The 24,205-nt window shown below is 37.1% G+C and overlaps 2 protein-coding genes across 2 annotated transcripts; both read right to left on the bottom strand.

The window, feature by feature from the left end:
• Window positions 1-3,673: 3,673 nt before the first annotated feature.
• LOC101551770 (olfactory receptor 2D3-like) lies at window positions 3,674-4,597 on the bottom strand. The gene has a single exon (XM_012933849.2). It carries the CDS (start codon window positions 4,595-4,597, stop codon window positions 3,674-3,676), a length of 924 nt encoding a protein of 307 aa, XP_012789303.2.
• Window positions 4,598-17,773: 13,176 nt separating this feature from the next.
• Window positions 17,774-18,703, bottom strand: LOC101544011 (olfactory receptor 2D3-like). Its single transcript, XM_012933848.2, has one exon. The coding sequence runs from the start codon at window positions 18,701-18,703 to the stop codon at window positions 17,774-17,776; it is 930 nt and encodes a 309-aa protein (XP_012789302.1).
• Window positions 18,704-24,205: the final 5,502 nt, after the last annotated feature.

Here is a 24,205-nt window from a genome sequence, read left to right on the forward strand (position 1 = left end):
GCTGAATAGACCGGGGTTAATCGGAGGGGGACAGGTTTGCCTGTGCCCACCAAAGCAGAGCCCCTGGCAGCCACTTGCTCCCACAATCCTAAATCGCTGCCGTACCCCAGGCCTGACTCCACTGTCTCAGGACAGACTTTACCAAGATACAATTTGTTGAAAATTCTGTTATGTGGGTTTTGTGACTGAAATCTTCAGGCTTTCTCAGAGTTGGGATGGACTACCTCCCCCACTTGTCAATACACATGGAAGCACTGGCAGCCACTCCCATGAACCAACTCCAGTGCCACCCTGTAAGCTCTATTATCGGCCTGTCTTCAGAGACCCATAAATAAATTTTGAAAGAGATCAAAAGCCACAGTTAAATTCGAATCCACACATAGCAGAACAGACTGGGGTAAATCAGAGGGAAGGCAGGTTGGCCTGTGTGCACTCAATCAGAGCCCCCAGCAGCCACCAGCTTTCACAATCCAAAATCACCACCATACCCCTGGACTGACTCCACTGTCTCAGGACGGACCTCGGTTATCTGCTAAAAATTTTGGTATGCAGGTTTTGCGACTGAAATCCCCAGACTTTCTTGGGATAGATATGGGCTACCTCTCCTCAATTCCCTATACTTCCAGAAGCCTAGGCAGTCACATCCACACCCCAAAGCTGCCACCCAATTGAAAAGCTACCCTAGCCTTACCATCCCCGTAAAAATACCAAATGCCCTGAACAAACACCATGACCTCTTAGCACCTGTATTGCAAACCATAATGCATAAAAGGAAAAGGAGGGAGATCAGGAAGAAAAGTGCCTCCCTTAGAGGGAGGCTGAGGGGGGTGAGGGGGTGGGGAAACAAGGACATTGGTGGTAGGAAATTACACTGTAGAGGGATGGGTGCTGGATCATTTTATGACTGAAACCCAATTATTAACAGCTTTGTTATGATCTATCTCATGGATATTCAATTTAAAAGAATTTGATAAAGAAGTAACATGGAGTTCATGAATAGTTCAATCAGCTAAATCAATGGCTGAATAAATAGCAGTATTCCTACATTTAAAAAATGCTTACATATGCTCTTATAAGGGTTTTTGAGATGATTGATTATGTTTATATGTAAATGAGGTTTGTAAAATAACCAATCAGATCTCTTATCCACTTATAAGGACTTGCAAGATGGTCTCATACACCCTTGTATAATTAAGGTTTGTAAGATGATGAAGCAGATTTCTTTTAAGGTTTGTAAGATGATCCATCAGAAGTTTGGTTCCTCCCCTACCAAAAAAAAAAAAAAGAAAAAAATTAGGGGCTGGAGTGATAGCACAGCGGGTAGGGTGTTTGCCTTGCACGCGGCCGACCTGGGTTCTAATCCCAGCACCCCATATGGTCCCCTGAGCACCGCCAGGGGTGATTCCTGAGTGAAGAGCCAGGAGTAACCCCTGTGCATCGCCGGGTGTGACGCAAAAACCAAAAAAAAATAAATAAAAAGAAGTTTGGTTCCTCCTTTCTTATGTGGTCCCTTCCTTCTCATTTCCTTTGTAATACAGGCTGGAGTCTCACAATGGAGACGTTACTGGTGCCCGGTCAAGCAAATCGATGAACAACGGAAACAACGGAATGACGGTGCTACAGTGCTATAGGCTGGAGAGCCCTATACATGTCCATTTAAGTGCAACCATTTCAACTCCTCCTTCACTACTAATGTTTCTTTATTGATTGATGAAGCCCAGTTGTTCCCCAATTACTACCAGAAGTGAACTCTGAGCACAGAGCAAGAAGCAGCCTTGAGTGTTTCCAGGTGTAACCCCCAAGCCAAAAGTCAAGCAAGCAAAAGTTATATTGTAGAGTTATTTAAGGAGTTAAGCAATATTTATTATCACTAAAGTCATAATTTAACAAATGAGTTAGCATCAGGCAAATAATTATTCAAGTGTTTTATACAAAAACAATGTCATTGCTTAAAAAGTAGCTTACAATTATTGTGATGCTCAACAATATTTGAAGCTTTTAAAAATAAATATTTCTGTACTACCCCATCTTATACGGAGAAACATTTTTAACAATCAGTCTAAGAACCATTTCAAATCATTGAGTGCAAAAGTGTGTCTGCAATATTGCATTAAAAAGGCATAAAATATTGCTCATTTAATAAATTTTATCTTCATTTTTATCAATTGCAATAAATTCTCAAGTATTCATCATTTTTATAATCATGATCAATCAGATAATTATTTAGATTTTAATTTAAAGATCTCTCTACAATCTTGTCTTTTCAATTTCTATATTACTTTTTTCTAATGTCATATTATAAAGAAAAATTCTGTTTGATATTTCTTACATGTAATATTTTATAATTCCACAAACTGTGAAATTTAGAATTTAAAGCCATGTTAGAAATAACATACCATGAAGACTGTATATATCTGTATATCTTTTATGTACTATTTGTTCAGACTATATTTGATGAGTGTATAAAACATCAAAGAAAACTGAGGGACTAATAAAGGGCTTAGGGCACATGTCTTGTATGTACCCAATACACATTCAATCCCTGGCACCACTTGGCCTCTCCAACATGCTATGTCCTAGAGATCTCTGGACTATGCCCGGGTAGCCCAGATAGTCCTTGGCACCATAGAATCTGATCAGCACTGCATCTTCTGACCCTAGCACTGAAATACTACCTTGATTGGCTAAGTACAGCCATGAGTGGTCCTGGGTCCTTTATTCTCTAAGCATTACTTAGGAGACACCCTCTTCCCACAAAAGAATGAAATAAATTACTGCCAGACACTTATTCTTAAATTTATATTTTATTATTTTTTCCCTGTGTGGTAGTCATGGGTGGGGGGAAGGGGGGTGTTTACAAACAGCTATCAGGGGACCCTTAGATGTAACTTGGTTCTTGTTGGGTACTGGTGGTTAAATTTGGGTCCTCAGGCATGCAAAGCATATATGTATCTAACTCTTTGAACTTGATCCCTTTTGTTTACTTGGCACTTCAGTTTTCACTATACACATACAAATGTAAATGCACATATAATTTCATTATTAATTTTTATATTCTTGGAGAGTAGTGACTGTGTTGACTCACCTATCTTCATTCTGTTTCACTCTGTATTTCACTCTTTCCATTTGCCCTCCTATATTGCCCTCTCTCTTTGTTCTTTCTTATCATTCATTTCTCTCTTTCCCTTTTACTTTCCATCTGTATCACTGTATCACTGTCATCCCCTTGCTCATCAATTTGCTCAAGTGGGCACCAGTAAAGTCTCCATTGTGAGACTTATTGTTACTGTTTTTGGCATATTGAATACGCCACGGGTAGTTTGCCAGGCTCTGCCATGAGGGCGAAATACTCTCGGTAGCTTGCCAGGCTCTCCAAGAGAAGCCAAGAAATTGAACCTGGGTTGGCTACGTGCAAAGCGAATGCCCTACCCACTGTACTATCGCTCCAGCTCTCCCTTTACTTTCCTTAAAAAAATATTCTTTCTGTATCCCACCTGTGTATATCAAGGTGTCTTGCTTTCATTGGGCATTGAGAAAACTAGAAAAGAAAACCAGAACTTGAATGGGGGAAAACGTAAAGTAACAAGATGAAAATAAGGAAAGTTTACAAGAAAATCACTCTCTTCTACATCCTTAAAGTTATCATAAGCATTTCCTCCCACAACTGAAAGACTTATTTTGCTATCAATTTCCTGAGAGCCCCTTTTACATCCTTATTCCTCAGACTGTAAATGATGGGATTCAGCATTGGTGTCACCAATGAGTAAAAGACAGAGATTGTTTTATCCCTTTCACTCATTTCCTTGGAGTTTGGCCTCATGTAGGCGAATATCCCTGACCCATAGAAAAGGACAACAACAATGAGGTGGGAGCCGCAAGTGGAGAAAACCTTGAGTCTTCCTTCCCCTGACTGCATCCGAATCACGGTGGAGATAATGCGCCAGTAGGTGACAAGGATCAGGGAAACAGGCGCTAAAAGAATAATCACTCCCATGGCAAAGATGGTCATTTCTGTGCTGTAAGTGTCTGCAGAAGCCAGCTTCAGGAGGGCAGGAGGTTCACAAAAAAAGTGGTTAATGACATTGTGTCCTCGGTAGGGCAGGAGCAAGGTGAAGGTGGTATCCACCGCTGATATAAGTACTCCACTGATCCAGGACCCTAAGGCCATCAGTACACACACCCCATGAGTCATGATGGTGGTGTAGTGCAGGGGTTTGCACACAGCCACATACCGATCATAGGACATAACAGCCAGCAGGGCACACTCTGTACATCCAACCAGAAGCAGAACAACTATCTGTGTTGAGCATCCAATAAAGGAAATGCTTTTCTTTTTTGCCAGGAAGTGGACCATCACCTGGGGGACTGTAGTAGTAGAAAAGCAGAGGTCAGCGAAGGACAAGTTCCTAAGGAAAAAGTACATGGGTGTGTGGAGTTTGGAGTCTATGTGAATGAGCACAATGATGAGCAGATTTCCCAACACAGTTAACACGTAGATGATCAGAAAAATAACAAAGAGCAAGACTTGTGTCCGTGGATCCTGTGACAGGCCCAGGAGGATAAATTCAGTCACATAGGATTGGTTTTCTTCTCCCATGAATCTTTATAACTGGTTATGTCTTTGCACCAAGAAAAAAACATACAGAGGTCAGTTATTAAAAGTATTTAGCACAGCTTCTTAGGAATTACGTTAATAAGTATCTATGGATTTCTGTATCTTCACAGTTTTTAGATGTCTTAAACATAATTATATTTTTTCAATACTTCCACACTTGAAATCATTTCTGATTATTTTCTTCATCAGAAAGAAATCATCAGGAATATCACCAAACCTTGACTGGAATATTTATAGTCCCTAGGAGGCTATAGTAATGATTATGGTGCATATTTTCTTCATGTCGTTTTAGAAAACAAATTGACATAATTTTAAACCAGTTCAATTTCACACTACAAACTCATAACATTTACAAAGTCTAATTATTTTTCATTGTGTTTTCAAAAATACCTTGGGGTCAGAGTGAAAGTGCAGCACGCAGGGTGCTTTCATTGCCTATGGCTTATGAGTCAGTTCATTCCCAGGCATCATATATATAGTCTCGCAAACCCTGTCAGGAGTGATCCCTAACAGAACCAGGTGTAAGTCCTGAGCACTTCTGGGTGTGACCCAAACAAAGAAAATACCAAACAAAAATCCCAAAGAAGCTTCTGCATTGCGAAGGTAAAATAAATATTTTATTTATAGTTATATAAATATGTAAATAGTTCAATATTTTATATTTAGCTTATTTTCCTACCCTTTAAACAACTTTTTTTTGTCACTTATTTTCCAGAATGAGGAGGATGGTCAGAAATATCAGGAAAAATAGTGTTCACACTGTTTAATGCATTCAGAACACTTTTAAAATATGCCAAATGGATCAACATGGAAAGTATCATGTTAAGTGGAATGAGTCAGAAGGAAAGAGACAGACATAGAAAGATCAGACTCATCTGTGGAATATAAAATAACAGAGTGGGAGACTAACACCCAAGAATAATAGAAATAAGGACCTGGAGGTCTGCCTCACAGCTTGGAAACTGGCCTCACATGCTGGGGGAAAAGGCAGCTCAGATAGAGAAGGGAACACCAAGTAGAGGATGTTGGGAGGACCCATTCGGGTTGGAAGATGTGAACTGTAAGTAGACTATAGACCAACATGAAGGCCACTCAATACCTCTGTTGCAAACTACAACACCTAAAAGGAGAGAGAACAAAAGGGAATGCCCTGCTGCAGAGGCAGGGTGGGGTGGGGGGGGATGGGGTGGGGGTGGTGAGAGGGATACTGGGATCATTGGTGGAGGTGAATGGGCACTGGTGAAGGGATGGGTAAACGATCATTGTATGAGTGAAATACAAATACAAAAGTTTATAAGTTTGTAACTGTACATCACAGTGATTCTCTAATAAATATTTTTTTAAAAAATATGCTCTGTTCTACACACATATTTTATATTTCTTTGTGCAAACTCCTTGGGGAAAATGTTAATTGTAAAATTATTGCTAGTTGTTATTAATAGTTTAGTTATTCATTTTCTGTTTTAAATTTTCTATAAATGTTATGATTTGGTTATTATTATGTCCAGTAAGCAGGCAATGGAAAGAAGATTCAGAGAAATTTTCAGAAGGGTTCCTCTAAGATGCCACATTTTTTCTGATTCCTGGAAGTTTTTTTCTTTCTTACTTAAAACTATTCATGTAAAATACTCAGTTTGCCCTATTTTTTGTGTTGAGCCTCTAGTTTCTTGACCTGAACTCAAGTCCATAGGTCTGCTCCACTTTAAATTACTTTGTACTAATCCACTATCACAGCTTTCTGTAAGTGTGTGTGTATGGGGTGGGGGGGGGGGAGTCAGGAATATTTTAACACATATTTTTCATCCTAAGTTCTAATGATTAATGATTGGATACAGAAACTCCACAGACAAAAGAAAATAGGATTGAATGAACAAAGAGAGAGAGAATAGCATTGAATATTAAAGAAAGTTTTGCCATTAGTGACACAATGTATGTACCCAGTCCCAAGTGAAATCTATACTCAGAATAGGTAAACAAAAGCTACATCATCTTCTTTAACATCAAATCTGAAAAAGTTTAATTAATAAAAGAAAGCAGAATGGTGGTAGCCAGAACAAGGGATGGGGGAGGGGCGGCAATATTGGTACAATCACTAAATGGTTAGTGGCAAAAGAATACAATGACTCCGTTTTGCAGATTGATTTCTGATGATCTCTTATACAGCATGGTAATTATAGTTAATAAAACATCTTGGAAATCTGCAAAGAGAATAGATTGTCTGGACAAAAAAGAATAATTAATTGTTTCAGGTGATGGCTGTTAATAGACCTGAAGAAATAATCATCACATAATGTGCACATATCAAAAGCTGTGAATAATATGCACTGTGGGAGGGATGACTGTTTAATTATTGTATGACTGAAACTCAACCATGAAAGCTTTATAACTGAATACCACTCCAATTCATAATAAAGAAATAAATAATAAATAAATAATTCTTTTTTTAAAAAATCTGTGAATAAGTCTGTACATATTCACAAGGAATTATTTGAAGATAAAAACATTGGTGTGAACTACAATACACACGGCAGATTAAGAAGTAATATCTTTAGCATAGAAAGTACAATGATTAATTAGAAGCTAAATTGTAAACATGACAAAAGAAAGGTGTGTATATAAATTTTTAATTCATAATTAATATTTTAACCTCAGTAAAATTATCAAAGGAAAAATCAAAAGTAGATGTCTGCTTATCAGTTGGTATGACTTTTAAAACAATAATGTTTAATGGTAATAAGACTTTTGTTTTATTGAAAATAAAGTTTGTCAACTGCCAAATGAGGGATCTGAGAGGTAATATAGGAATTAAGGCACTTGCCTTGTACTGCAATGTTAGCTTCATGTAGCCCAAAGCAAAGCCAGGAGTGACCACTGAGCACAGCCAGGAATAAGTCCTGTGGTCCCCAACCTCCCAAAATAAATAAGTAAAGGAGGGTTCAATTTATTCAAAGAACAGTGTACTTTAATAAACTAATTTCAATGATTTTATCACGGCATAAATAAATGCAATAATATTTTTTCAAAAACTAATATGGTATTTGATAAATAAAGGACCAGGATGATAACTCAAAGCACTGGAGAACATATCCAGTATATTCAAAGTCCCAGATTAGAGCCCTAATTTTGCGTGGCATCCTGATACTACGAATATGCTGTTGGGGAGGTCCACCCCCTACCCCAAATCAGACTGAGACTTAAGGAAACATGACATTTAAATAATGGAATACTATGTAATATCTAAAAAGTGTAAATATATCTTGTTCTCAAAAAGGTTTTATAATATTTAAGATATAAAATTGAATTATAAAAACAACTGCATGGTGGGGGGCATCCCATATGGTCCCCTGAGAACCGCCAGGAATAATTCCTGAGTGCAGAGCCAGGAGTAACCCCTGTGCATCGCCAGGTGTGACCCAAAAAGCAAAAAAAAAAAAAAAACTGCATGGAAATTCTATTTTAAATTGTATCACTTCAAAATTTATGTATTTTCATACATATGGGATAAATGATCTTTCTACTACATCTATAATTTTAGTCTAAAAACGCTCCTTACCAAGAATATACTTTCTCATAATCAGAAAATAAAGAGTAGGGGCTGGAGCAATAGCACAGCGGGTAGGACGTTTGCCTTGCATGCGGCCTACCCAGGTTTGCTTTCCAGGATCCCATATGGTCCCCTGAGCACCGCCAGGGGTAACTCCTGAGTGCAAGCCAGGAGTAACCCCTATGCATGGCAGAAAGTGAGAAAGAAAGAAAGTGAGAAAGAAAGAAAGAAAGAAAGAAAGAAAGAAAGAAAGAAAGAAAGAAAGAAAGAAAGAAAGAAAGAAAGAAAGAAAGAAAGAAAGAAAGAAAGAAAGAAAGAAAGAAAGAAAGAAAGAAAGAAAGAAAGAAAGAAAGAAAGAAAGAAAGAGAGAAAGTGAGAAAGAAAGAAAGAAAGAAAGAAAGAAAGAAAGAAAGAAAGAAAGAAAGAAAGAAAGAAAGAAAGAAAGAAAGAAAGAAAGAAAGAAAGAAAGAAAGAAAGAAAGGAAGAAAGGAAGGAAGGAAGGAAGGAAAGAAGGAAGGAAGGAAGGAAGGAAGGAAGGAAGGAAGGAAGGAAGGAAGGAAGGAAGGAAGGAAGGAAGGAAGGAAGGAAGAGAGAAAGAGAGAAAGAAAGAGAGAAAGAAAGAAAGAAAAGAAAGAAAGAGAAAAAGAAAGAGTAATCTTACTATATCTGACACCTTCAACTTCTTCACATTCAGTTCATTTTGCCTCTTCCAAGCCTCCAAATTTATATTCTGGAATATTATGGAACACTATAAATATCCTTTAATATGTTACAATTCTTCAAGAGATGCTGCATTAAGCTTTGTAAGTTTTATCTCATTTAATCTTTACAATGATCCCATACCAAACATATTCTTTAATTCAAGAAATGACTTTTTCTCATCCTGCTCAATCTTTAGGAAGTTTGGCACAATTTAACAATCATGCTTCATAGAACATCTCTTCTATTATTGCTGGGCACAGTATCTTATTGTTCTTTTTTTGTACTCTATTGAATTTTAGTTATGTCCTCTATGCCTCTCTCACACCCCACAAGTGATTACTCTGATTTTGTTTCTGGTTATCTATATCCCACCTAGAAAAACAAATCCCACAAAATTGAAAATTGGAAAGTATACACAAAGCTGTGCAACTTAATCAGCTTCTTCCTACTAATAAAAATATTTTGTGATGGTTGTCATTCATCTGTCCCACCAACATGCACATCATAATATTTCATCTTTTATATAACCCTTAATTATTTTCATGTGTTAAGAAAAGTAATTGTAGTTTTTTAAATGTCTCATTTTTCACAAAGCATTCTACTCTGCCTGATTTTAACAACTGCAAATTATTGAGAGTCAGCTTTAATGTAATCACTGTCCTAAATTCTTTTACTCAACCTACAAGGAAGAGTTGACTCTTTTCTTCACTATGTCTAAAAAAATACACATAGACGTCTTTTCATGGATTTGTAATATGCAGTCTCTGCACTGATCTAGTTCTTCAAGGAAATAATATATACCTCTTATCTCTACAATTTATTATTAACATTACCGGATACAAAGCAGGGGTTTAATAATGAGTCCAATGAACTGATTCAATAGATTTCTGCAGAAATACCAAGTCTACATATTAGCATATCAACACATTCAGTCTCTTAAGAGAAATGGGAGGAGTGAGGGTGTTGATAGCCCTGACCTGGGATTAGGAGGTGTTGTCTTTAAAATTCTAAGCCTGAATCATGATGCATAATAGAGTAAATGAACTAGCAGCTTCATTCAGTGGATTGAGGGTAGTATGACAGAAGACAAAATACTACAATCTATGTAGATAAACACACAGCTTTGTGTGGCCATTCCATGGATATCTGGTCACTAGAAGGTCCTATCTGTGTCTCCTTGGATCTATCTTAAGGATCTATCCTAAACTAAACTATGCCCAGTGTCCAAACATAAATGGCTAAAGAGAATTAGGATGGACCTACTAAGGAGAGCACTGACATAGCACCAGGTAGAGAAGATTTTGAAGTTTAATGTTTGGTACATTGGAGAGATAATGAATGTCCACAGACTTAACGTTTACTCTTGTTACCCTGAAAAATAGTTTGATCATCTGCAGAGGTGTTAAAGAGAAATATTTATGAGGTAACTACTGATAAGTTTTTTAAAAAATCATTTCTTCATAGATGAAAATAGACAGTTATTTTCTCAGAAATTTATGATCAGAGATTCCTGGGGGGGGGGGGGATCAGTAGATATCAACTTAGTGGATTCTCCAGCTTCCACAGTAAAGACTTTGGTTTTATATCATTTGCACAAGTACAATATTCTCAACAGAAGAGAAAATCAGGGGACTGGAGCGATAGCACAGTGGATAGGACATTTGCCTTGCACATGGCAGACCCATGTTCGATTCCCAGAATCCCATGTGGTCCCCTGAGCACCTCCAGGAGTTAATTCCTGACTGCATGAGCCAGGAGTAACCCCTGTGCATCGCCAGGTGTGACCCAAAAAGCCAAAAAAAAAAAAGAAGAGAAAAATCATATTTAAAATATCAGTTTAAGAAGAGAAAGAAAAAAATTGTCTTTAGATTTTTTTATGAAAATTCCAAGATAATTAATGAACAAAAGGATATATTTGGACATCAGAGGTGTCAGGCAGGAAATACTCTAGGTGTGAGAACATGTAATTCGAGATTCTTCTACATAGATATGTTTGAAAGATGACTGACCCAGATGTCAATAGTCTATTTTGTAAGAATTTTTCAGCAGGTTAGTGGGGTTGTGGCAGGGCTTTCATAGTTCATAAAAGAAAGGATTTTAGTCCTCTTTAATCTAACTAGAAGGCCGGAGTGATAGATAGTACAGCGGGTATGGCTTTTGCCTTGTACGCAAGCTGACCTGGGTTCAATCCACGGGTCTCCCAAGCACTGCCAGGTGTAACTCCCGAGTGCAGAGCCAGGAGTAATCCCTGTACATCACTGGGTGTGACCCTAAAAGATAGAAAAAAATCCTAACTAGAATAGGAACCTCTGCAAACACTATATCTGCCCAAATCTCATTCCACAGTACTCAGGAGAAACCGGTGTGTGTGTGTGTGTGTGTGTGTGTGTGTGTGTGTGTGTGTGTGTGTGTGTTTTCTAGAAAAATGGAAAAGAAAAAGTCAAGGAAAATGAAAGCAAAAGTCACCTCTAACTAATATAATGGAGATCAGACTCCCTGAAAGAATGTTTTCCATTGTCATCCAATCCACTCTTACCTGGAAGACTGTCAGGAAACAAACAGGGCAGTGAGATTGTGAGAAAGAGAAAAATTAATGAAGATGCAAAGGTGTAGTTCTTGTAGTCTGCTAATCCATGTTTTAGAAACAATCTTCACTGCACTGACTGAGTATCCTAAACACTGGGAAATCATCTGGATTGAGTTTTAATCTGTCTTGACAAAGAATGACCCAGTTTTTTAAAATTCCAAATTTACTAAGGAAACAGTCAGCTGGATTTTACTGGAAGGAAGTTATTAACCTGAAGGCCTAAGAGCAAATGTAAACAAGGCATTCCCTGGAGCAATCAGTGCTGTTAACATTTTTTTAAACCTTTCTACAAGGAGACATACCCTGGGGTTTTTTTGTTTTGTTTTGTTTTCTTTTATTATTATAGTCAGAAAGCAAAATACCTGAGTCTCCTCATTTGATATTAGGAATTGTAGGACCATCCCTTAAACTAATAAATTCCTCTCTGGTATCTAATGTGTTTGTCACAATTGTAAAAATAGAAGTTTTAATTATCACGTAACATAAAAGCAGCTGACATGAGCAGATGATGCAGAATTCTGTGATTGTGTTATTTTGGTGATGCTCAGGTCAAACAAGAATTGTCAGGGGATTTCAAAACACACATCCTCCTCATTTTATTTTGCATTTTTATTCAAAATGTAGGATATTCTATTACTGAAGTTAAAGTGGAGACAATGTGGTACAGTCTGAGATGCCATTGCTCATTGTTGTTGTGGCCATGTGCACATGGGAAGGTCAGGACAGGTAAAAGAAGTCAATCCCAGTATATTCAACCAGGCTCAGGACTTACAACCTAAAAACCATCTCCAGAGAAAAATACAATAAAGTAAAAACACTGTTTACTAGGAAATATTGATGTAGGCAGGCAGGCAGATAGGGAAGGCCCTTCACAAGGCAATAGCAGTAAATTTCCTGGGAAATAAGAGCTCTGAAGTTGCAAAGGCCAACCTTGCAGAATCCAGGAACTAAGGCCTGATAAGACCCTCACCAATCTACAGCAACAGTCCCCTCTTTGGCAGAAGTTCCAGCAGGAACAAAAGGCCAGGAAAGGAATTTTTTTTTCCTTTTTTTTTTTTTAGAAATTCTTTTATTGATTCACCATGTGGAAAGTTACAAAGCTTTCAGGTTTAAGTCTCAGTTATACAATGCTCAAACACCCATCCCTTCACCAGTGCACATATTCCACCACCAAGAATCACGATATACCTCCTCCCTTCCCCCCACCTCCCCAGCCCCCCACCCTCATGTGTAACTGGTAAATTTCACTTTACTTTCACTTTACTTTGATTACATTCAATATTTAAACAAAAAAATTCACTATTATTGATTTGGAGTTTCTCCCCCCTAAAGTCGATCTGCTGAAAAGAAAGCATTTGGTAATTTGTTTTCCATTGCTGAGAATGAAGAGATATGAGGTCAGGAGGCCGCACTAGCAGCAGCATAGTTTTGGATTTCTGTATTTTAGTATTTTAGTAACTAAGTCCAGAGAAATGTCTGCCAGGAATCGCAACATTGTAAGCTTGTACCTCTCAGCTACTTTATATTCCACATATGAGTGCAATCTTTCTATGTCTGTCTCTTTCTTTCTGACTCATTTCACTCAGACCAGGAAAGGAATTTCAAAAGAAGACTATCACCATTCCTAACTCCCTTGGTAACCTCCTTAGAAAGGGACTTGGACCAGGTAGAAGCCCCACTTGAGAGCAGATTGAAGAAACCCTATAAAAGCCACTTGAACAAAAGAAGCACATGCACAAGCTGCCTGAGCCCTTGTGCTGCTTACACACATGTGGCCGAGCAAGTGTGGTGCCTGAGCACGTGTGTCACCCAAGCACTTGTGTCACTTCGATCTGATGTCGGTGGGCCCCATGGGTGACTTACATGAAGTGGGGAGGAGAAAGACGGTCACTTTCTCCCCAACCGCCTCTACCACCCAGGACCCAGAGTTACTAGGTTCTTGTCTCACTCGCGGAAAAGTATTTCAGGAGTAGAGAAGCAGTGAAGTAAATAGACTTTATTTAGAGGTTTCTGAGGGAAGGAGGAAGGGATAAGTGGGAGAGAGAATAGTAAGAATAACGCGCTCAAGAGAGAGCGAGGGCTTCTCCAAGGGTGGAGGAAGCCCCTACACATAACCGAGCTTTAGACACAAAAGTATAAAAGCATGAAAGTACACATCTAAAGAGAAAAGATGTGGGCGACCCATGTACTTGGCCACGTGGGCGCAAGCAGCACATGGGCCCAGGTAGCCTATGCACGCCCTTCCTTTGTTCAAGGTGTCTTTTATAGGGTTTCTTCAACCTGCCCCATGTGGTTGCTAAGGAGGTAAAAGTCTGTTGCTAAGGAGGTTACCATGGAGGTTGGGAGTAATGATGGTCTTATTTAGGCTGGATCACATTTTAATCAGATTAAAGGAGAGGTCCAGAGGGAATTCGAGGAACTTCATGGGGAGGGGTCCAACCTCCTCAGGCTCTGCTGAAGGTCTTATCAGGTCCGTTTTCTGTATCCACAGGTAGGTCAGTCTCAGGATTCTCCTTCCCAGAGAATCTAAGTTTCATTGCTAAGGGCCTTTCCCTATCTACCTGCCTACATCAAATCTACCTTCTTGAGATCTATAGTTTCATGTCGAATGCTGGATGCATGCAGGGACTCTCTCTGTCCTTGGAGAAGCCCGGGTTCTCTCTTAAGCACATTACTCTCCACTCTCTCCCACTTTCTCTTCCTCCTTCCCTTCAAAACCTCCAAACAAAATCTGTTTTACTTTACTGCTTCTTTACTCTTGAACCCGGTAACCCTGGGCCCCAGATGACAGAGTCAGATGGGGAGAAAGTGACCATCTTTCTCCTCCTCATTTCACATGAGCCACTGGTGGGCCCCACCAACATCAAGCCTTCTCTGTCCTGCTTAGACTTGTTAGGGCACGGATCAAGATCTCCCTATAACGACAAAGAGACTCCAGAGACTGCAAACAGCAAGCAGGGTTTATTGTAAGACTGGCTGGCCAGGGTCCAGCTGCCTACGTGGACACGCAGGTCCAGCAGGTTGGGCAAAAGACCCCGAGCTTCTCCCAAGGAGATCTTATATAGGCCTTCCCCGGGCGTTACAGCAGAGCCCGTGCATTTCATAGACAATAGATTTGTAATATTACAAACTTTCTTAACCAATCCATTTAAAAGGAAATCACTCCTTAGCCTATGGTTTTATTCATGCCAATATTCAGGAATGCCCCGGTTCTGGGGGCAGTCCTGGGTCTTGTGATATGGGTCTGGTTATCTGGTCTGACCACCACCCTTCTTGCGACCCAGGGTGCGTATATCCGAATTCCTTGCTCAGGGGCAGAAAATCAAGTTATTCTGCCATGTGGGCTCCAGTAAAGAGTCTTGAGAAAGCTCAATTGATTCCTGTGGTCTGTTCTGGGCCAGTTCCTCACAGACTGAGGTCAAAGGGAGTTCTCAAGGAGAAAGACTTAGTCTGGGGGGTTGCTTGTTCCTCACAGTCCTCTCAGAACATTAGTTCTGGTCATTAGTGATTGACATCTTGCAGAACTCTTAAGCAAGAGAGCAAGAGACCAAGACACCAGAGCTTTCTCAGAAGCAGCTTTATTAAAGTGAACAAGGGCTCCAGAAAACTCTTATCCAAAGTCCAAGCCACAAAAACAAAAGGCAAGCAGTTTAAATAATCATAGCCCCCTGCAATCTGGTTAGAAAAGCAGGAAGCAGGGTTATACTAAAGGCATTCCTTCCCCACTAGTTGGTCAAGGAGATTTTTGCACCAGGGAATGTATGGTGCCCGCTTCAGGGAAGGATGCCTCCCCACTGCCCTCTCACAACACTGCCCCACATCCCCACATTCCACACACCTACAGATTCCTGCCACAGGAGGACAGAAACTGGTTTTCATCCTGAGAAGGAAGGAACACACAGCTTTTTTACTACCAAAGAACCCCTCCTTGACAGCCTCCCTCATTATGACTTAAATGGTTCAAAGGAAGGCTTTAGTGTGTCTGTTCAAATGCAGAAGATTGTCTGAGAACTAAATCTGCATATCACAGAGTCTGATAAAGAAGTCCTCCAAAGAAAGCTTGACTTTTGTCACTAAGCCCACATTTTGAGTCCCCCATCCTTCCCCCCCCCCATTGTCCACAACAGTACAAAATTAAAAACATTTGGTGAGCTATCATTCATTCTTTTTTTATTCTACTCATCCTATCACTTATCAACTCATCTGTCTAACCACTACAGCAGCTCTAAATCAAACCATCATCTTTCCCCTTGAGATCTAAGATAAATATCAGTTTTACTGATAACTTTTCTTGCTTCAGTGTTCATTCACTTACAACCTATTATCCATTTAATACTCAAAATAATCTTTTAAAAGCAGTATCTTTATACTTTTCCAACATTGTAATTGTTGAAATTGTGTTAACCAAAAATGCATTAATTGCTTAAGAGAAGGGATGGATAAGAGATTGGAGGAGTCAGAGTCAGTTTGCTAAACATACCATTCATAAGAGCCTTCACATTGCCCTGGGCCATGAGATACTAACTTATTATCATTTTTGGGTAGATATCTTTTTGTTTTTGTTTCAGGACACACCAGCTCAGGGGTTACTCCTGGCTCTATGCTCAGGAATCACTACTATTGGACGGACCATATAGGATGCCAGTGACTAAACCCAGGTGGGTTGTATGCAAGGCAAGAGCGCAACCTGCCACTTGGTAGATGTCTTAAGAGAAGTTCATAAAGAAGAAAAGAATTCCATTTTGAAATTTCATTCAATAAAATTTAAAATGCCTCTATAACCTTCCCATTTTTTCTAAAGAGGATATTATTCTTTTTCATATAATAAGAATTCCTACAGATGGTTCCATCATGAGGATGTGGGATGAGTTTGAAAATAAATAAAATTCTGGCAAGTGAAAGAAATGGGTATATTTGTATTTATATGTTTTTGATATAATACTGATCTTGTCAATCCAAGATATTTTTGTGTATGCATTTACATTATAATGACTCTGAGTAATAGAAGGTGTGTATCCTTGAGATAAGGCAAGATGAATTATGGTACAGTAGAGATGAAGGGATATCTATTATGAATTAAAAGCAACAATTTTTTTTTTAATTGGGGAGGCTGCATCTGGCTGTGCTCAGGGCTTACTCATGGCTCTTGCTCAGAGCTCACTCCTGGTGGTGCTCAGAAGACCTGATATGGTGCACGACACTGAACTTAGGTTTTCTGCTTCCAAGGAATGTAACTGACCTGCTATTTTACCTTACTATTTCTCTCACACGACTACTCGTTTATGAAGATGCTGGTAAGCATGTGTCAAAGAAAGATAACAACCTGGCTGAGTAAATAAAAGAGTACATGTCTAAATTAAAATCAAAAGGTGGCCCTGATAACATACATTGAAAAATGATTTAAAAGGAAAAAACCCTGTAGTTTTAATAACATTGTTGCAATTGTTTTAAAGGTTGTAAGTTCATTGCATTAAATCATTACATGTACCAAAGTACCAGAGACCCTTAGGCCAGACGCTATTCACTTGAAGAATGAATAAGCAAAGGCTCCCAGAGGAAAAAAAGATTTACCTCACACATAGGAATTTTCACATAGGCACTCATACACTCCAAAGTACTAACTGATCTATGCTGTATATCATATTATATACTCACTTATATATTAAAGATTCACATATTTTAACTAATAGTAAAAATATCAGACATTTAAATCTAATAAAGAATTTCTCTTCAGTTTTATCCTCCTCTCTCTGCTAATGTTTACATGATTCTTTCACACCATTAATCATCTATAAATAACCATTTCCTCTTCACTATGGATAGGCATAATTTCAATAGTCATAATTTCAAAATTTCCATTTGACATAAATATTCTCATAAATTTAATAGTTATGTTAAACTTTGCACTTTGTTTTTTTTTAGTATGCTGCATATTTTCTTGTTTTAGTATATATACAACTGCATGGATGTACAATTGCTTGTCTACTTTTCAAATGTCTTTATTGGCTTGTATGGGCTTCAAGAGAAGAAACTGTTTACAACCTACATTTCTCTATTCATTATTCATTCCTCTGCAATTTCTTCTTTATTCTCCTTGATCTCTCCTTTCTTCTGAATTTTTCTTCCCTGAAAAACTTCTTGTTGTTCCTGTGCCAACCAAGTTTCTTTGCTTTGATTGGGCAGTTTGTTCAATTATTCGATTTAAATATTTGTATATAAAAATAAAGAAAAGACACAAGAATGCAATGAACATTTTCAAAAGTTTATTAGACAAATGGTTTTCTCTATGTCTCTAAAATTATCAAGATATTCAGAGATTTTGCCTTTAAGAATATCTTGCAATCAGTTTCCTGAGAGCACCCTTGACATCCTTATTCCTCAGACTATAAATGAGGGGATTCAACATGGGTGTAATTGTTGAGTAGAAGACAGAGATCATTTTATCCCTCTCTTTCATCGTCTTGGAGTTTGGTCTCATGTATGTAAATATGGCTGATCCATAGAAAAGAATAACGACAACAAGATGGGAGCCACAGGTAGAGAAAACCTTGAGTCTCCCCTCCCCTGACTGCATCCGAATCACAGTGCAGATAATGTTCCAGTAAGAGACCAGGATCAGGGACACAGGGGCTAAAAGGATGCCCACACCCATGCCAAAGATGGTCATTTCTGTACTATAAGTATCTGCAGAAGCCAGCTGCAGAAGGGTTGGGGGTTCACAAAAAAAATGGTTAATAGTATTCTTGTCCCTGTAGGGCAGGCTTAATGTGAATGAGGTATCTATCAGAGACACAAATGCTCCACTGCCCCAGGAACCGAAGGCCATCAGGGCACACACCCCTTGAGTCATGATGGTGGAGTAATGCAGGGGCTTGCACACAGCCACATACCGATCATAGGACATCACAGCCAGCAGGGCACATTCTGTGCCCCCAAGCAGAAGAAAAACAAATATTTGTGTTGAGCATCCAGCAAAGGAAATGCTTTTCTTTTTTGCAAGCAAGTGGATCAGCAACTGGGGAACAGTGGTAGTCGAAAAGCAGAGATCAGCAAAGGACAAGTTCCTAAGGAAAAAGTACATGGGTGTGTGGAGTTTGGAGTCTATGTGAATGAGCACGATGATGAGCAGATTTCCCAGTACAGTTAGCACGTAGGTGACCAGAAAAAGGAAGAAGAGCAGGACTTCGGTCTGTGGATCCTGTGACAGGCCCAGGAGGATAAATTCAGTCACATAGGATTGGTTTTCTTCTCCCATGAATCTTTATTATATCTATGGATCAGTGCCAAAAAAAGAAACACCCAATGGTCAGTTACTGGAAAAAAGAGCTCAGTTACTTAGCTATTATAGTAATCAGTATCCTAACTGTGCATGTATTTCCGTATTTTAATAATTTCCCTATGTCAGAATATAGAATAATAATTTTGTTCAATGGTTGAGATCAACTCACACTTGAAAATATTTTTTTATCGATTTTTTTGAAATATTTTTGGGAATACCACCAGGAACTAGTATGAATATGATACCTCACCAAACTTTGCTAGAATTCTTATAATTCTTAGGAAACTATGTAGAATTCTTATGATTCTTAGGAAACTATGGTAGAAGTGGTAATCATAGTGCATCTGTCTATCTTGGTGTTTGGAAGTAAATAACAGCTACAAACCAGTTAGAATTTAATACTGCATACTAATACAACTAGTCAAGGACATTTTTTGTTCATTATGTTTGCAAAATAATCCCAAAGAACTCTAAAAATGGAAATTAATAGAAGAAATTACAGATACTGGCCCTTAAAGAATTTCCCTTGAGGAGGGTGGTAAGAAAGAACAATTAAAAAAAAAGTTTCATTGACTCAATACCCATCTATAACTTTGTACAATGAATATTAGACAAAAGAATATTATTAAAATGCTGTCTCCAGTATATAGTCAAATAGTAACTTAATATCTTTATACTTAGCTTCTACTTTAAAATCCCCCCTTTTTTAAAGCTTTTTTTGGTCATACCCGACAATGCTCAGGGGTTACTACTGGCTCTGCACTCAGGAATTCCCCCTGACTGTGCTCAAGGGATGATATGGGATACTGGGAATCGAACCCGGGTCAGCTGTGTGCAAGGCAAATGCCTTGCCCGCTATGCTATCACTCCAGCCCCTAAAATCCCTCTTAAGACTTATGAGGTGGTTATTAATATATCCAGTAAGCAGACAATACTCAAAAGAAATCTTCAAATTGCCTCTACTATGACTTCAGATTGTGTATCCTGGAATCCATTTTTTTCTTATTTGCTGCATACTAAGTTTTTTAGAAAAAGACCCAGCTTTTCTTTATTCTTTGTGCCTAGTTTTTATGTCTACTGCCCACAAGCTTTTTCCTTTTTTAAGGATTTTTTGTCCTATTCAATTCTACTAGGTATTACTTATTTCTGTAAATATAAAAATAAGAGCCAGGAACATTTCACACAAAGTGGAGTTTTGAACAGTTTATGATCTTTTCCAAAGAACTATAGAAAAAATTAAGTGAACAAATATTACATAATCTTAAAAGATTATTTGCATATTTAAATTGCATATTTAATATATTCAAAGAGGAGTCAATTCAAGTCTATGATTTTGGTAAGAAAAGAGGTCAATAAAAGATGAATTACTTAGCATTATTATACCACTGTATCACTGTCACTGTCATCCTGTTGTTCATCGATTTGCTTGAGCAGGCACCAGTAACATCTCCATTGTGAGACTTGTTATTGTTTTTGGCATATCAGAGAATGTACCCATGAGTACACCATGGGTAGCTTGCCAGGCTCTGCTGATTGCATTATTATATAACATAAAAGGATTACATTTTTATATCACTGTATCACTGTCATCCCATTGCTCATCGATTTGCTTGAGCAGGCACCAGTAACATCTCCATTGTGAAACTTATTGTTAGTGTGTTTGGCATATTGAATATGCCACAGGTAGCTTGCCAGGCTCTGCTGTGTGAACGAGATACTCTTGGTATCTTACCAGGCTCTCAACTTAGAGTAAACTAAGACTCTTCAAAAAGGCTAAAGTGAAAGTGTGCACTTTAGAAATGTTTGATACTTGTTTGAAGAAAACTATAAAACCTGGTATCTGAAAAAAATAATCTGTTTGATATTATAGTTCTTTTTTGAACACTTTATTTAAATAAAATGCTTTGGTTTATTTGAGAGTAATGAGAATTGTAAAATAAAACCTCAAACACCTAAGCATAATATTCAATTTGTTACAGTCTTGATCAGTTGCTCATTTAATTTGTTGAAGTTTGATTAGAAGAAAGTATATCTAAATCTACTTAACTAGGAACATCCCATATTTTGAAAATCAAATGGAAATTAACATTGCCATATAAGATTGAAATTATGCCCAAATATCCCAAAATTGTAAAGCATTGAAAAAAAACCCATATGCTTGGATTTCTAGGAAATCTATTGAGCAAGAAGAACTATTTGAGATATTTATGGTTTATTAAGATGTACTGAAAAAACTTTTAGTATGTAGTATCCCCTTGGAAGTGGGGTTACAGTTGGAACAGAACATGGACAAACATTTTTTCTTTCTTTGTACCTTACCTGTATGATTTGATTTATTGAACAGTTTAGTCCACAATTCCTAAATAAATAATAAATTAATACTATTTATAATGAATTAAAAAACTATACACTAAGAATAGTAATATAAAACATTCCACTTAGAATGAAGTTATTAAAATGTATAGCAGGTAAGGTATTTGCCTTGCACATGGCAGACCTGGGTTTAGTTCCAACACCACATACCCAAGAATAAGTAAATAAATAGTCTGTGAACTGTGCAATGAAGACATTAGAAAAGTACCAAATAGGAAATAAAATCATTCAACTTAATAAAAATCTATGAACAGCAAAAGCTCTTGTAAGAATTACATAAATACTTCCAATAAGTCAGAAAAGTGCCTATTGAATCAATATGACAATTAACTAAAATCAACTATGACAATTAACTAAAAACAAACAAATGAAGTGTGTGTACATGCTTTATCAGATAAGGACACACATGTATTTGATTATATATACATAACTTTAAATGCTTAAAATCAAAGTGATTTATCATTGAACTCGTGTTGAGACTTTTCTGAGCATGAAAATAAAGGAACACACTATAGAGGAACTATTAATCCATTTGGCTACAGTCATTTTAAATCTACATAACTATTCAAACAACATAGCAGGAAGAAAATAAACTAATTAAAAGTAGACAGAGAAATTAAACAAATATTTATTAAAAGATACATGAAAAGGTGCTCAACATCACTAAACACTAGGAAAATGCAAGTGAAAACCACAATGAAAAAGCAAGTCAAAACCACAATGACATCTGTTCTGTAGTATTCTTAAACAAGAAATAAGATAACATATATTGATGAGGACATGGAGAAAGGGGAATTCTATTCAATTGGTGGAAAGAAATTGCTACTGTCATTCTAGAAATCAGTATGAAGTTTCCTCCCCCCAAATCTAGACAGAATGATTGCTATTCTAGCAATCTTACTTCTTGGTTTACATTCAAGGGAATTAATGTATCTTAAGGAGATATGCTCTTCTATATTTGCTCAGCATTTTTCATAACAGTAAGAAAATGGAAAAATCCTAAATGCCCACTGCTGGGTGAACGGATATAGAAACTAGAGGAAGAAAAAGACAGAGACAATAGAGAATTAAAATGCAATTGCATTGAACTTTAAATAAAAAGGAAAATTTGCCATTAGTTGCAAAATATAAGTGACAGGAGATCATTAGACTAATGAAATACAGGACATTATCTAATGTCAGATCTGAGAAATTGAAAGTTAGAAGAAAAGGATACAATGATAGTTCCTAGGGACTGGTGATGATGGAATGAGAAAATTTTATTGAAATTTCTATTATGCAGGATTTCAGCAGATCTCATGGTAAATATAGTTACTAAAATGTATACCTGAAGTCTGTTAAAGGTAGGTGTAACAAAAAAGTTAAGGGTATTAAGTGATATTAACCTAAAGTAGTAATTTTCTCACAATGTATACATATACCAAAACACTACAATATAAACTTAAAACATCTAATTTTTATGTCATTTATGAATCAGTAAAACTGAATATGTATAAATCTGTACACATTCACAAAAAACATAGAAAACAACACCATACATAGCAGATACTTGAGTAATGAGCTTACTATATAAAGTAGTGACAAATTAAAAGGAAACTAAATACTTTTGGACTAAGGTATTCATGGTAACTGAACATAACAGATTTTCATGTTAATATATTTATGAAGGGAAAATAAAGAGTAGATGTCTACTTATCACATTGGTGTGAATTTTTAAAATTTTTTGCTATTCAATGATAAAGAATTATTTGACTGGAGACGTGCTACTAATAGCTAATTGGGGCTAGTTATCTCAAATAACCATATACTCTAGTATAAAGTAAATAATATTATTCAATATTTATTCAAAAACTGGACAAAATGAGTCTGAGATCATTGATTACAATACTGTGATTACAGCTTTTATTTAAAAAAGTATAGAACTAAATAATAAAATTCTATGAAGTATCTGAAACATTTCATTAATTAAAAGTCTACAAAATATTTTATTAATAATTAGATGTTAAAATTCTTATAATTCACATTTAAATTTTGTCTTTTAAAATATATATGCATATCTTTATGATAAATAAGCTATGATCTTTTTTCTTTATACAATTTTATAGTTTCTAAATGCTTCTTATAAAAATGCATATTCTTTCTAAATTAGAAAATGGAGTAATCTATTCTTTGCCACCAGAGACCTACTACATCTTTACATTCATCTCTTTTTGCTTCTTCTTACTCTCTAAGTTTAGAACATTCCAGAACATTATAAATGTCCATTTGTAAAAATGCTATTCATCAAGAGATGCTGCATTAGCCCTATAAGTTTTATTACATTTAATCTTTAGAAGTGGCATCTTATTATCCTGTATTATTTTTAGTCTTTAAGGAATTTAGCATAATTAACAATAAAATCTCACAGAATGTTTCTTCTTTTATGATGGTTGGACACAGTATCTTACAGCTTTTCTTCTTTCATTCAACTCTAGTGCATTTTAATAACACATTAATAGCATTCTCTAAACCTCCTTCTAAGTGGTTACTACAGATTCTTCTTCTGGTTGTCTATATCTCATCTAGGATAACAAATTACAGAAAGTTGAAAACAATATTTGTACAAAATTGAAGGGCTGGAGCGATAGTGCAGTGGGTATGCATTCACCTTGCACACGGCAGACCAGGGTTCGATTTCTCAGCCCCTCTTGGAGAGCCCGGCAAGCTGCCGAGAGTATCTCGCCACATGGCAGAGCCTGGCAAGCTACCCATGGCATATTCGATAAGCCAAAAACAATAAGAAGTCTCACAATAAAGATGTTACTGGTGCCCGCTCAAGCAAATCGATGAGCAATGGGATGACAGTGACAGTGACAAAATTGAAACCTGTTCTAAGCTTTTTCCTAGTCATAAGTTCTTTTCAAGTTTATTGAGTAACAGCACTAGCTAACTTACACTTTGTAATTTTTCACCTTTTTACTAATCTCTGCTTTGATAGAGTTAACAGTAACAACAAAACAGCAGCAACAGCAACCTGCAGTTTTACAAATGTCATATTTCATCACAGGAACATTATAATCCACCTGATTTTAGCCACCTATGCTTTGCCTAGAGAAAGACTTAATA

The sequence above is a fragment of the Sorex araneus genome, chromosome 6 (assembly GCF_027595985.1).
Source record: "Sorex araneus isolate mSorAra2 chromosome 6, mSorAra2.pri, whole genome shotgun sequence".
In the NCBI taxonomy this organism is placed as follows: Eukaryota; Metazoa; Chordata; class Mammalia; order Eulipotyphla; family Soricidae; genus Sorex; species Sorex araneus.

Coding starts and splice junctions, on each gene's coding strand:
- LOC101551770 (XM_012933849.2), bottom strand. CDS start 4,597: ATGGGAGAAGAAAACCAATCCTATGTGACTGAATTTATCCTCCTGGGC.
- LOC101544011 (XM_012933848.2), bottom strand. CDS start 18,703: ATGGGAGAAGAAAACCAATCCTATGTGACTGAATTTATCCTCCTGGGC.